This window comes from Myiozetetes cayanensis, unplaced genomic scaffold, assembly GCF_022539395.1.
Source record: "Myiozetetes cayanensis isolate MyiCay16 unplaced genomic scaffold, myiCay2020 scf12, whole genome shotgun sequence".
Lineage (NCBI taxonomy): Eukaryota > Metazoa > Chordata > Aves > Passeriformes > Tyrannidae > Myiozetetes > Myiozetetes cayanensis.
The window spans coordinates 6,319,133-6,334,307 of NW_026086826.1; the positions used below are offsets into that span (position 1 = coordinate 6,319,133).

Below are 15,175 nucleotides of genomic sequence, written 5' to 3' on the forward strand. Positions count from 1 at the left end.
TTTTTTTTTTTAATTTAAACTAGCAGACCCATGCAAAATTGAGCACTTAATGCTTGTCATTTCCAAATGGTTTGGGTTATATCTTAATCTTCAGCACTTGTTTTGGGTGTAATACTGGGTAGCACCGAGGGATGCATCGCTTTATGGGCTCTGCATAAGCCTCAATTAAGGAAAATCCTCAAGCATACGAGAAACCTCAATTTTGATTGGCCACGTTCCCGTAACTTATTGATAATTCAAATCACTCGAGTATTATTCAGTGTTTTCCTTCTCCCTGCTTTTTTTTTTATCTCCTGACAAGTTTACAAAGAGAAGAATGGAGCTGAGCTGAGCTGCATTACATCCAATATGCTGCCTACACAAATGCCAGAGAAGCTAAATGAACCCCAGAACATATGGCACTCTGCTGACAGAGCTCCGAAACTGGTTCTGCATGAGCAACAGGGAACATCTTGAAACGCACAAGACATATGTGTTTTAGGAAGAAGATTGAAGTGTTTCATAATAAAACAGGACAAAGTGAAATACAAGTGCTGTATAAAATTTTAATTAAAAACTGGTTTTACCCCTCAACGTGAATATACAATATGTTTCCCAGATGGATTTCATATTTAAGTATTATCCAAACCAAAAACATAAATGAGACAAATAAAGCCTTCAGAAATGGCACAGAGGCTAAAATGTATGTAAACACTAGATGACTGTGGTGAAAACAAGGCAAGCAGGGAAAGCAACCTCTTAGCAAGTGTTTACTACTGGAGTACTGAATGAAGAAGTTCCTACAACTATAGTCTTAGTACAACACAATTAGCTAAACACCCAAAAATTCAAGTCAGTGTAACAATACAAATGCAAGCACTAGAATTCACCACCGTTCAGGGATGTGAATGGCGCTTTTGTTACTCATGAGTTACACAGGTTATTTTCTACACCGATAATTCATGGTATAGAAATGCATAATTCATGGCATACCAAGCATCAAACAGTCTCAGCATCTGCTCTCAGCCTCCCACCCCACTCTGTGTGAAGCTCTGTTCATTCCATGGCATCAGCTCTACAGGGTCACCCAAACGCCTTTCTGTGCTGTATCCTCAGAATCAGTAAATTCTTATGAACCAAGAGGGGTGTTGTTTTGCAACAGCAAACTTCTTTCCCTGAAGAGGTGAGAAGGTGGCTCAGATCACCACTTCTCAGGCTGCAGAGAATTCTCTCTGCTAAGTCAGAAGCAATCACCCACAACTGAAGAGAAATACACATGAAGAAAAAGCGCAATCTCCACATAGATCAAGCAAAGAGAAAGATTACAGTTCCTTTGTGTTGCCATCCAGACAAATTATCACCACACTTCAGAGAATCTCTCACTGAAGACAAACTGGGAACAAACTGCATCTCTTTGGCAAGCCAACACTGATAAAAGGAGCTACAGCCACATCTTTTAAGGGCTTTGGTTGATGTTGTTTTGAATTCCACGGGGAGAGCAGCAGAAACCAGTGCAGTCAAGGAGGCTTGTGCCTAACAGTTCACTGTGTAACAGAAACAGGAATATCAGGTGTTCTCAATCACTTCTCACAACGCTGGTTTATTTGCTGAAACTGAAAGGAACTGGGAAAAGACCAAGTTCTCTGCTGCTACCAGAGACCATCATTTAAGCCAGACATCCCTCCTGTTTGTGAGGTAGCTCAAGATCAGCCACAGAAGTGCTGTTCTCTCTTAGCTTCAACCAAGAGGCTAAATTTAGCCAAGAGGCTATATTTCATTGATTCAAAAGTTTCCTCAAATTCCTTGATTACTAAACAAATCTCTTGAGATATTTTCAGCATCCTGAAAATGAACACCCCATAACCACTGAAGTAATAACATCATGACCTTTCCTATGACCCAGAGATTCTGCATTGCCAGCTTTATACAGTAAGTGACCATTGCTAAAGAGCTGAGAATTTTGTTGCATAGTTTAGTGTTTCAGAAAACATTTCAAGCTTAAAAATTAGGAAGAGCAGAATTATATTTACTAAATTATTCCTTGCACACGCACTGAAAAGGCAGAGATTCCTTCCAACTTATTTTCTCTGACAAACCTATAGCACAACACACCAAATTTTCCACTGACACGTTGCTCACACCACTGCACCCCTTGTTCCTGGGTGGAGGATGAGAACAAACCCTCATGTTAACAGAGAGAGGTTATCAGTGCTGGTTAGCACACACAGCAAACAACACTAAGATATCAGGATGAAATAAGTAATTTATAGTTAACCCCACCTCTATCATCAGAGCAATCAGTGTGAGTTTATGAACCCAGATCATGCAGGAGACAAAAGCTGAGCAAGATGCCAACTGTAAAGATTAGCTCCTAAAAGCAGATGTAGTAAAGCAGTTCATTATCTTTTTCGGTCCTCTGATCAGGATAGAAATCTATTACATCTGATTAAGACTTGTTTAATAATTGCCTGATTAAAACATAATAAACCTGGGAAAATTAAAATAAAGCCTTCTTAGTAACCTAGAGATGAGATGGGACTTTTCAGCCAGGCTTCCATAAAATAATTCCTTAACATTCACCTCAGGATCCCAAAGCACTTCACAGTCATTTAATTAATCTTCAACAGAGCACAAACTCCCCATTTTACAGCTGAGGTAACAATGAGAGGGAGTTTGGAAAAGACTATTTAATACTGAGCAGAGCTAAATGTTCTGTTATTTTACCCCAAAAATAGATTCCCAACACCTACAGGTAGATTTCTTTCTCCCCCACACACTTTTGTCAGCATCTGAAGTAATAGTAAAATTCAAACATGTGATGCACAATCTAAAGAACAGCCCTTGTCACTTCCCAAGCCGCTCAGCTTTGGAGTATAAACACTGTTTCCCATCTATCTTACAAAGCTGTTCCCATTACTCCAGCCATCCCTATGCCTCCTGTCCCCAGTGGACCAATTTAAGCTTCTCTTCTTTTAAGTCAAAAACTTAGATAAGGCAAATCATTAAAGTGTTTGACGTTTCTGCCTTTAATCCACAACAGGTCAATGACTGAGTGATTTCCAAAGCAACTATTACTCAGCAAAGGATTTGCATTTCTACTGAACCCAGGCAAGTCGTTTGTCTAAAGCCACCTCAAGATCCTAAACTATGCCAAGTCAGTCACAGGAGAGAAGGAAGGGAGCAAGCAGGAAGCAGGGTCTGACTTTTACTTCTTAAAATGAAAGTGATAAAATTTTGCACTGGTTGCATCCTGCAAGCATCCCTGTATGCTGAACAGCTTTTGGTGAGAATGCTCATGGGTTATTACAAACTTGGGGAGGGCAGAGAAAGACACAGACTCTACAGAAAAACACTAATTCGCTCTTAATCTAGCCCATTATTTCTAGATTTGAGTAGGCAGCTTTCCTTTAGGAGGCAAAATGACAGGGGTGGAATTCTGCCATCCCACTGTCACTGACAACTTTGTGGATGGCAAAAGATAAGGAATGAGCATAGAAAATGCTATTTAAAGCTCCACTTAGGAACCTAGAAATTTGCATTTGATAGGAGGGATTTAAATTGTATTAGAAGGCAAGGTGCACTAAACAATTACAGTTTATTACTGTGTTGGTTCACTGCCTGAACCTTCACTTATCACACGCTGCAGTAGCACAGGAACAGCCGTGCTCGTGTGTGTATTAATGGCAGGGTTAGCTCAGCAAACAGGGAAGGGGCCAAGTGCTTCTGAAAACAAAGTGGTTTGCAAATTTTATGGACAGATTGGAGTAATTTGGGTCTTAAGTCACATTTCAGGGAAAAGTTTTCCATCAACTGAACTGGATTTCCAGCACGGTGCTTGGAAGGGAACACTGCTGTATCACGGCATATCAGCTGTGGAATGACTCTGACCCAAGAGAGAAACATATCCTGCAGCAGCTGATTCAGAGAGACATTACACACACCATCTCCCCTCACAGCTGGACCAGGGCCAAACACACTCAGAGTCTGTCTGCTTCATTTGTTGTTATGTTGCATAAGAAGGCTACACTGAGAATATTCATACTGGTCAAAATTTAGGAGACAACACTATTTTCTCCCATCCAGTTTTCACGTTTGCTGAAAGTGTTTTCATCTATGATGAAAACTGAAGGTTGACATATTATCATATGCTTCCTTTCTTTAGTTAGGGGAATTAAACAGACACACCCCAGATATTCCTGTGGACCCCTTGAGAACACTGCTCTGCTTTTTCACAAGGCCTCCAACCTTCCTAATCTTCTCCCTGTGTCTTGAATTCATGGCAATTCAAGGCCCTGTGTCCTTACTCATCTACTCAAAAAAAACCCCCAAAACCGAAGCCTCAGCATTCAGGCTTTCTTACACATCGAACAAACAGGGACTAAAATCTGCTGGATTATTGGGGAGGGAAAAACTGAACAGGTTTTCTATGTCACAGAACCAGATCAGGCCAAAGGGGAGCAGCCAATCTTCAGAAGACTGTAACTTCTACTTGACTGTGACTCTGGGGAGGGAATACACAGAGAATATTGAATGAAAACTGCAGGATACCATGAGAATAACACTGAATCTTACAGCTCAAACATAATCAGGAAACTGCAACAACCTTTAGATTTCAATAGATTACTTTTAAACCAAAAGCTTGGAAAGTGTCTCTCAGAATCTGCCCTACCTGTTTAGGATCCATTTCAATATACCTGCTTTCCTGAATAGCAAGAAAACTATTCCTTTGTGGACTAACAGGGGATCACAGGAATAGGTCCTTGAACACCAGGTACTGGTAGAACAACACTCCATGGCCACCAAGCCTGCAGGGGCACAGCCTGGGAAGTTTTTACTTCATAGAATGACTCCACACTTCTCCATAGCATAAGACTGTGCAACTAATGCCCTTTGAAAGCACTAATGTGCTAGATGGCATCAGGGACAGGAAGTTATCAGTGCTAATCCACTTCAACTGCTTCAACAGTTACAGGGAATAGAAATGTCTATATGTGAGACACTTCCTCTGAGAGTCCCCTTTCCTGAAACAGAAGCACACAGCCTTTCAACGTGCTTTCCCACCAGCATAATTGCTCACCAACTGCTTTCTCAAATCAATTATGTTGTCTCAGCATTAAAGGATGGAAGGCAGAGAAGACCAACTTTTTGTTTACCTAGGCATGCTGGCAGGTTACAGTCATATGTTCTGCCATCTGTACTCCCAGCTTTATCCTTTATCCAATCATAACAGGTAAAATGGCATCGCTGCAACTGAATCTGTTCGCTCAGACAGGGAAGGAGCCAGAACAGGCATTTGTTTTTTCCCCCCTTCTGAAAGGAAGCAGGAGATGGACACTCTTGCCCTTTTAAAACATTCTGCTTTTCAAGAGATGGGCAATTTGCCCTGGTCTGCTAATGTGGGATCTGCTCAATGCAAGGCTGAAAAGGTTCCATCCCCGGGGAAAGCATCGAACTGCTGATGAACATTTGGTGGCCTTTAGCAAAAACGAAGCGATTTCTGCCAAGAGGATCCCAGCAGACTGGGAAGGACAGGCTCCAAATTAGGTGGGATTGTGATGCAGGAATTTCAGAAGGCCTGTACAGAACACAAGGAGCTTGCTGACTAGCTCTAGTCTTTCCCCCTGCACCCTCCTTTCTTATTCATAATTTTAAAAATTACAAGTATATTGGCAAATGTCATGGCTGCATTCAGGAGAACCTGAAAGCTTTCAAATGCAAAGGGTGCGTGAAAATGACCTTTCATCTGATACAAAGACTGCTGGGCTGGGAGGGTCTCTTTTAAAATTTCAAGGTATTAGAATATTTGTTGCTAAAGGTACTTGAAACCACTTCAAAACCATGCCGATAGGTCCTACGGTACCAGCGTTTCTGCCCTTCTCTAAAATAAACAGTTCTGAGGCAATTTTCTAGAAAACAATTCCCTTTGTCCCAGATGGGTTGCTTTTAAAACACCACTCACATTCACCTTCCCCCTTAGACTCCTCTCTGAGCACTAGCATGGGTTGTTTCATCGACCAATTCTGTTGATGTTACTAAATAGTTTTAGTTATTTAATAAGAACTGGCTGCAGCTGAAACCTGAGTTGATGTCAGGCAGGAATGTCCAGCATACCTATTAATCTTCAAATGACTCTATTTTTATAGTCTCAAAGGAGCAACACCATCTTGCTTAACCGTGGAGGAGCTTGATGTTGGGATTTTTTGTTCCTTTGTTTTGGGGGGTGGATGTTGATGTCAACCCAGGCCAAAACCCCATTTTTCCAAAACCCTTAATGGCACCTTAAAAATAGAGTAAAAATATTCTTATATAAAAATAGCTTTAGTTACAAATATGAACACTGTGTACTGTGCGCTTTTCAGGTGAGTTGCTATCAGGAATGTGTTTTTTGGTCTGAAACAGCGCCAGCAACTTTTTGGTACATGTTTCTGTATATTTTTCCGAGACTCTCCTCAAAGATCGCTCTGTGAGGCTTCTCTTTGTACACAGCTGCACGGCTGGACCAATATTCACCATTATCCAAGGGAACAGGAGCGTTCTGCTGCACTGGTGAGCTGTCAAAGGAAAGCAGATAAGAAACAATGATCAAGATGTGGAAGAGGAATCAGAGGCACAAACCCAGCAGAAATACAAATGCAGAGCTGCTAAGCACATATTACCATTTACAAAACGAGACAAAAACTGCACTGCAGCTACTTCTAAGAAATGGGAACCACAAGTTATTCATTCACACAAATTCTCCCCCATTTACCTGAGTATGCTTTATAAAGCCTCCCAAACAGAAAGAGAATTAATTTTCTGAGAACATGCAGTAATTTTGCTGTATTTTTGTAGGCTGTGTGACTAGGCAAGAGCAACACTGTAGGATTTTTGTGTCCTTTGAAGGTTAAAGTGTAACCACAAGGAGCTATTTCAATATGAAGACAATCTATCAAGAGTATATTAAATGGCTGTGGTTGCAGCTGTAAAGTGCTCTATGGGAAGCGTCTTGGAATAAGTATTCCACCAAATACATTATGATATAGTGGCAATCAAGTCTTCCATCCACACCCCCATCTTCTGTGTCACTGCTTTAATACTAAACACAAACACAGGCTCATCTTTCAGTTGCTTTGAGAAATCATTTCCTAGACCTATGAAGTGAAATTTATACTCTGAAAATCTTTACAAAACACTGACAAGTCTGAAGCGTTCATATCTAAACATCATGACTATTTGCCTCCTCTCGATACTTTCAAAACAAAGGATTGTGTCAGACAATTAAATGAGCAATTTCCTTGTAATAAAGCATGAAACCAGCAGCTCAAAAATCATCAGCAAAAAATGACTACTGAGGTGACGTTTTTCATGTCTGCTCAGAGATTTAGGCACTTAAGACATTTAAAAATTAGGACTGAGTTACCTTCAGCCTTTTGTGAATGTTCTCAGTCCAGGAAATGAGATTGGAAATGTGAAGCTTACAGTGACCACCTTCACTTAGGGAATAGATTACATTTTACAGGGAAGCTTTACAGCTTCTTATATACATATAATTTATTAATGAGAGTGTCTTTTATGACCAAACCAGTACTTAAAACTTTGTCCTCAAGTTAACATCAGCCAACATATGTAGCAAAATTGAAAGAAACCTTATGGCAAAGGACCCACAAATACACCTGTACCTCGCTGCATCAAAACACAAGGTTTTCCCTTGAAGAATGGAAAACAGAAAGCGAAGAAGAAGAAAATATAAGATCAGTTTTCTAAATTCACATCCCTAACCGTCCACTATCCCATGGAAAACAAAAGAAGGAACAGCTTTTGCTTTTAGATTTCTTACATTCAAATAGTAGGGTGATGCCAACCTGTACCAATGAAAACAAGACCTGTGTGTGGCTCCAATACTAAGAAGGGAGAAAGGCCACTTTCACACTTATTCAGAAAAGCTCCAACATTGAAAGTCAGTCAATATCATGAAGCAAATTAAAACTGTTAGTGAACTGTGCCTCACGGTTTGGACACAAAGAAACCAACATACCAAACAGCAAAATCAATAGAGAAGTTATACAGGCCTATGTGAAATGCAGACAAGTCAGTGCCCTGGGGACTCATCAACAACTGAAGTTTCACCTCCTCCTTTCTGCAGTTCGTGGTACCTCACTCTGATGGAGAATGCTGAGGCCAACAAGTAAGCACAGCACTAGGAGTGGCACTTGTAACTCTACAACAAACAGCTCTGACACTCTTTTCCTTGGAACCCATTTCCTGCAGGCAGCCCTGTGCTTGCCTTTTCTTCTCCTAAAAGCTGAATGTCCCCCGAGACACTCAAAATCCAACCACTGCAGTAAAGGAAAGACTCAAAACCCAACAGTAACTTGCACAAGTTCCTTATTCTGGTACTGACAAAGACTTATAAGAAGACATAAACTTAGTTTTCCCTTCTCTTTCTGGAGGGATGTGTTTGTATGTGTTTCCTTTAGCCAGTCCCTGTGCATGAGATACCTGGCACTGGTGTGGACAAAGATACAGCCAAGCAAGGGAAGAGTCCTCCTGTCTCAGCTGGAAACCAGCTGACGACCTGAGCTAAGCAATCTGGGAATTACACTCACAAATCATATTAACAGCAGGATTTCTGCACGCAACTCCCTGCTCTGAAATACCTGTCATATGCTTTTGTTCCCTCATACATCTCCTTTAAGAGTCCCAGAAGTTCTTTTCTGAGTGAATCATATACTAAATATTTCACAAAACACAGACCTTTTCCTTACTCCCAGTGGTTTTCAATCATCCATCTACTTTACTGCCAAAATTTGGTCGACAGTACCATGTCCTCCCATGAACTCTGTCTCTGTCCTTGTATCCTGTTTATGAGCACTGTGGCAAAGACTCAGCAATCAGACTGTCCTCGAGGCCTTTTATGTCTCATCCCCAGTGCTGTTGGCCTCTAAACCCAAGGAGCAATCCTTTCCCAACTTGAGTGCCACATTTCATATCCCATCACTCCAGGATTCTGTAGTATTAGGGTTTGTTTTTCAGTTTTTCATGGTCTGCAGTTTCAGCATCAATCTCAAAGTCCCAGAGCTGCCTCAAAACAAAAAACTTGCACTTTCTCTCTCACAAACACATCCTACACAATTTAATTGCACCAGCTGTCAGGACAAAGGGAAAGGGAGCAAAAAGGCTACATGTGGAATACAGGAGTGAGCACAGGTACAGGGATACACAACTGCAGCAGCAGCTTCACATGCATATGAAAATCTGAGTAACTAGATCCCTTGCACAGAGGTGATTACAAACCACAGGAGCTGCAAACACAGCCAGCAAATCGTAAATGAACTTTTTGGAGCCTACAAATAGCAAGCAGAAGTTCACTATGATGTCCATATTGAAATACCCTCCTTTCAGTGGTATTACTGTGGTCATTTGGGATGCCTTCCTTGCAAAACATTGTGTCACATTTAATTATCAAAATAAAACCTTTTCGTTCCTAGTGGCAACGCCCCTCAAATACAGCACCACAGTTCTAGGGTTTCTCCCTTAATATAAAGGAAACCAAAAAAGCCACAGGAGCTCAGAAAAGATTTACATTACTTAGTATCTTTCCTCCAACAAGTACCAAAAACATTGTACAAAATACTGTGTGCACACACAGAGAACATCAAGATTGATGACTTCTGCTACAGAAGTTCCCAAAATCAATTCAATCAGTGTCTTAATATTGAAATGAAATCCTAGTCATATATGTGAGGAGTACATACAGTAATTAACCTAAATAAACAAGGCTTTTAAGAGCTCAGGTTTTCAAGACACCTTCTGACATAACATGCTGAATCACTAAACTACGGTATATAAATTTGATGTGTTTTTTGAAAATGTTTCTTTTTTCCACATGAGTAAAAACAAAAAAAAAAGGAATAAATCAATGCAACAGCCCCAAACCGTATTAATAAATAAGCTTCAATTTATTTTTGCACTCCTATAGTTTAAAAAAAACCACCCAAATAATCAATCAATTATTTTAAAAGTGACATTTGCTCTCTAGTGGATAAAATCCCAAAACTACTGCCTAAGAATCACTTTTATAACCCAGTCCAGTTCCAAAATCAGTGTTTTATGAAGACTATACTGGCTTTGGCACTTACAGTGCCAAAACAACATCAGAGGCATAATTATATTTTAACTGCATTTTGCTTTTAGGTGAAAAAGCTTGGTATGACTAACTCCTACAGAAGCCTTTTCCTTGTGCAATATATGACACAGATTAAAATGGGAAGAGAAATTTTTAGCTACATTTAAAGGGCAATATTGAGTATGACTGTTCTGTCTTGGTCAGAGAAAAACTCCATACCTGCTCTGCAGTTCACTCATGGAAAAGGGTGCATTATGTGAAGATTCTCTTGTCTTAGTCAAGTCTCCTTTTGATGAGTTACTCTCATCCTAAAAAAAAAAAAAAAAAAAAACCACAAAAAACCCAGAAATCAAATTCTCATTACCTTGGTTTCTGATTACAATGATCTCATTTCAAAAATACTTTCTTTCCATTTAGAAGACTATTAAAGTAACTTACATTTCTTGGGGGAGAAAGGGACAAAGTGTAATGAGCCAAATGCCATTTGTGAACACTTTTAATTAAGTTCAGTACAATTCAGCTAATAATTTTAAGGTAATAAACTGGAAAGAATTTCTAGACAGTGTAGATCTAGAGTACTATGCAGACAGCACAAGCTTCAATAATCCCCAACAAATATGTTGATAAAATGCTATGAAACCTACTGCCCATTGCTTTACTTTTGCTTCTTGCAGAAAAGGGGAAAAAGAACCTAAAACTTATTATGATTCATAATGAGTTCTCATTATCCATTTCATGCATTTTACCAGACAGAGGCATTTTACACATCTGAATACTTTGATTCCATATACAGGGCTGAGTACACATCTATTCAACTTTAAAAAACGTCTGATACTCTTAATGACCCTTCAGTGCTATTCTCAGGAGTTGTTAGAATGCAGTCTTACCTTCCAAGTGATATCTAGACATTAATTAACCCAGCTTTGCCCTCTTAAGTAAGTAAGAAACAAAACACCTCACATGGAGGGAGCCAGCTGCTCACCTGAGATGGGATGGTAGAAATTCCACCACACACAACCAAGCTCACTCTACTCTGAAGAACAAAGACCCTACTTAAGAGGTGATACTAAGTGATGCTTTCAGCAGAAGCCAATTGCTGTAAGGATTAGTAAACAAAGTCATCTTTCATGCTATAGGAGAAATAATTGGAAAAAAGACTGCGCAGTAAAAATAATCACACTTGCTGGTAACACAGAACTGGGAGAAAAGACAATAAATATAGTGGTAGATGGCAAGAAGATGCAGAGCAAGCTGAACAGCAGGTGTATGGATGAGGAGAAACCTAAGAGAATTTATTGTGGTGAAATACAAGGTAATAAGTGTGTTTGTAAACAGGAAGGCTCTCTTCCTTCAGCAGTCACAGACTACAAAGCACTGAAGAGGAAATGGGGTACAGTGGTAAATAAAACTCTGCAGCATTTGCCGGAGGCAAATTATGTTCAGGAAAGCAAAAAAAGATGGAAACATTACGATACTGTCAGAATGTCACAGCAGAAAGCTACAGTGGACACCCTAAGGAATCTGCAGCAGAGCTCCAGTCACACTATTTTTACAGAGCACTATGAAAATGAAATTTCAGAAAGCACAGCCGGGTGCTTCTGGGAATGGCTATTTAGCATTAGGTTCTTTGGAATGAAACAGAATAAGAGATACTTTTTAACCTTTCAAAGTTTGGACAAGGCTCTAGACTGGAGCCAAAATCTGCTCGCCACTTTGTGAGCACACTTGCTTTACTATTCCCTCACTTGAAAAATGACCCATTTACCTCATCCACCCACTGTGCAGCAACGCAGCCCAGATTTTGGGCCATCTGAGAAGCACAACCAATCCTGGTGTATTTTACAGTACTCACTGCAAGGAGAACTGATATTTTTTGTCTTTTTTTTTTTAATCAGGTCAGCCACTGTTAGCACAGCATTCACGAGTCAGCTGCACACAACTATCAAACACCACAAGACTCCTCTGTAGCATCCTCCCATTCCTTTTGCTCAGTGGAAGAAAATGGAGTGAGACAAACAGTCCTTACCAGCACTGCTCTGACCAGATGGGTAATTAAAGACCCAGTACCCTAAGAGCCAGATTTTTTTGGGGCAGAAACCAACACAATGTTTGCAAAGTCATGGGCATTTGTGCAGTACTGCAGTAATGAGTGAATTGCTGCGTATGTGTGTAAAAGTCACTCTAGAGTAGAACTTTTAAAGGATATAAGCAAAAAAAGTAACTAGGAAAAAATTGATTGAATTCTCCTTTACCCATTATTATATTTCACAGTCTTTTTAGCTGTATGGAGAGACCGTGTAACCAACCATCCAGCTCTCATAACAAACTAGTAAATCTTTTATCGTAAAGTCATGGTCTGCTGTTCAAGGAAAGTAGTCAAGGACCACTGGAGATAGTTCAGGCTGTGCAAACTTTCATTAAATGTAGGTGCTGGACTGTCATGAAATCCAATTTGTTATCTTAAGATCATTGAAACATCAGAGAAGCATTTTACATGATTTGTGCCTATTCTGAAATGTGATGGACATCTTCTATTTGAGAGGCAGCAGCTCACAAAATCACAACATTCCTATACAAACTCAGGGAAGTACAGCAAGAACTAGATCAAACAGCCTTAGCATGCACGAGGAAAGGTTTTTCTGAGCTTATAACAAAACCCAAAACAACTAAGCTAAAAATGAAGATTGGAAAGAAATGAGAAAATAATCAGATTAAGTGAGAAGGAGGTGAGACAATGAACTGCCCAACATGGCTAAATTTGGGGACATGATAGTTTCACCAGAGCTCCTAATCATAATCTTACCTACCTCTCATCTTTACATCCTTTTTATCTTAACTTTCTTTTACCTCACCTCGCACTGAAGACCCTCATTTCTCTGCAGGTGAACAATGTTGTTGTTCAGTTGGTACAATGATTTGCCTTGTGCTGTGCCACAACCTCGTTTCTCAAAATCACAACAGGAAAAATGTTTTGTCTGCCTTAAACCACACTTCAAAATTTCATCAAGGACAAAATATTCAGATCCTGGGCGTAATCTCATTAGAGAAAGAGTTCTGTTCATTGAAAGCCAGGTAATTAGGGAAAAAAACCAAACACCTGAAGAATAATATTAGCTCTATAAACAGCTGGATACAAGCAGCTGCTGATGTGCAGCTGCACAACAGGTTTAACCTTGACGTTGTACACATCTGTAACATATTTTTTGCTTAAATTGGAAGTGGAGAACCAGATTAAAAAAAAACCCAACCCAAATGTAATTGTCCTCGGTAACCTATGAGAGGTACCAGTTGCCCATAAAGGCTACACATCAGGAGGCTACTGAAATCAGTGTGGAACAGTTCAGCTCACACACCAAATCCATATTTCTACAATCAAGGCTGTCTCAGAGGACAACATTATAATAAACCCAAGACTGTAGGCACAGTTTTCTTCCTCAGCCATTTTGGAGAAAAAAGAGGATTGTGTTTGCAGTCTTACTTACAAATATCAGGCGCTGCCTAGCACTGTGTGTCCTTAAAATATTTTTCACTCTTTTATGGATCTCATCTCCATTTGCTGGTGAAGGCCAACCAGAGCTAAACCTGCAAGAAGAAAAACAAAGTGAAGAAATGTTTTCTTGTTGAAAAGCTCAAACATGCTTCTGACTCAGATTTCTTTTTTTTTTTTTGGTAATTATGAAGCATGTATTACCTCCTCCTATTTGGAACATGCACAGTGTTTAGATTTGATTCTTTTTCTCCTCTGGGGTACGAGAAAAGAAACATTTCAAAGCACTACATAAACAGTATGCAGCCACAACACCAACAGAAGATGCAGAACATGGAAAATGTTGATAGTTTTGTAACTTGAGTACTGTCCCTACAGAATAGAAAAGCTGTAATATTCCCAGTGATCAGGTTCCATTTTCCTCCCTTTAAAGGAAGTATTGCACACATGAAATTCTTTTCACTGGAAAAAATCAACAGGAAGGTAACCCCGATGTGTGCAAATTGGAGAACACATGCAGTTAGAGGACTGCAAATTCAAAGTCTATATTTCATAAGAGGAACTGCATTTTAAGTTGCTTTTTTACATTAAAAACCAGGTTGCTTGCTTGGTATGAGTAACTTGAAACTAACAGCTACTTTTAGATTTTACCCTTTTATGTTTTGGATCACATTTTTTTGCCATTTTACTAAAAAAAACTCCTCATCCTTCTCAGGAAGTTCAGAAGTTGCCAGAAATTTCATATCAACTCAGTGTGTTAAGGGAGGCAAATAAGATTTTAAGAATAGAATTATCTACACACCAACCACGTGTTAGTACATTAAAAAAATGTATTTTTTAAAAAAGGGACATCAATATAAGAAGAGAATTATTGGAGAAAATTATAAAATGTTTACTGACTCAATGTCATCACAGTGGATAGAAACTGGGTGCCAAATGAAGACTGTGCCCCTTCATTTCAGTGTTTCCCAACCTCTGAGAACCTGACTTTGCACCAAGAAAATAAAAACTCATGACACGGTATCATCATATGAACAGGGGTCACTGGGCAAGCTGTGAGCTGGCAAAGCCATGCCACTGCAATCCCAACTCATGGAACAGCAGCCAACAGCAGGGCAGAGCTGCCATACCCTGGGTGGATCAGGAGCACCAGGAACAGCGACAGTGCTTTGACAGCTGCCTTCACAAATTTAATGCACTGGAGAAACATCAGGATTCTGAACCCTGAGATTCCTCAGTGGGCTCTGAGCGGGTCTGTGGGACTGGCACTGCAAGTCCTCCTGCCCTCTTCTCTCTAGTTTATCACATTCCCTGCGTTATCCAGCCTATCACTCTCAAATCCCCGGTCTGATCGTGCCTGGCTTAGTTCACCTTCGCCAAACCTCCAGAAATTTCAACGCAGCTAAAGAACTGTACAGCTCCTTCCAAAAAGAACAAGCCAAGTACACATAGAAACCTTCAGTACAAAACAGCAGCCTTGCAATGTTAAAATTAATGGAAGCAGGATCCTGAAAATGGGATGTGCCAGACTGCCTTGAAGGTTACAGGAAGGGCAGGGAACTCTTTGCAATCTTTTGGATCATCCCTTCCATTACGAGAGAGAC

At 40.0% G+C, this 15,175-nt stretch overlaps 1 protein-coding gene across 1 annotated transcript in view; it reads right to left on the reverse strand.

The window, feature by feature from the left end:
* Nucleotides 1–525: 525 nt before the first annotated feature.
* SPATA6 (spermatogenesis associated 6) overlaps nt 526–15,175 on the reverse strand; it is a 38,199-nt gene continuing 23,549 nt past the window's right edge. The window contains exons 10-12 of the mRNA XM_050307299.1: nt 13,567–13,666; nt 10,304–10,392; nt 526–6,530 (exon numbers count right to left, since the gene is read on the reverse strand). Coding sequence (XP_050163256.1) covers nt 6,350–6,530; nt 10,304–10,392; nt 13,567–13,666 — 370 coding nt within the window. The 3' untranslated portion in view covers nt 526–6,349. The remainder of the gene's footprint in view (nt 6,531–10,303; nt 10,393–13,566; nt 13,667–15,175) is intronic.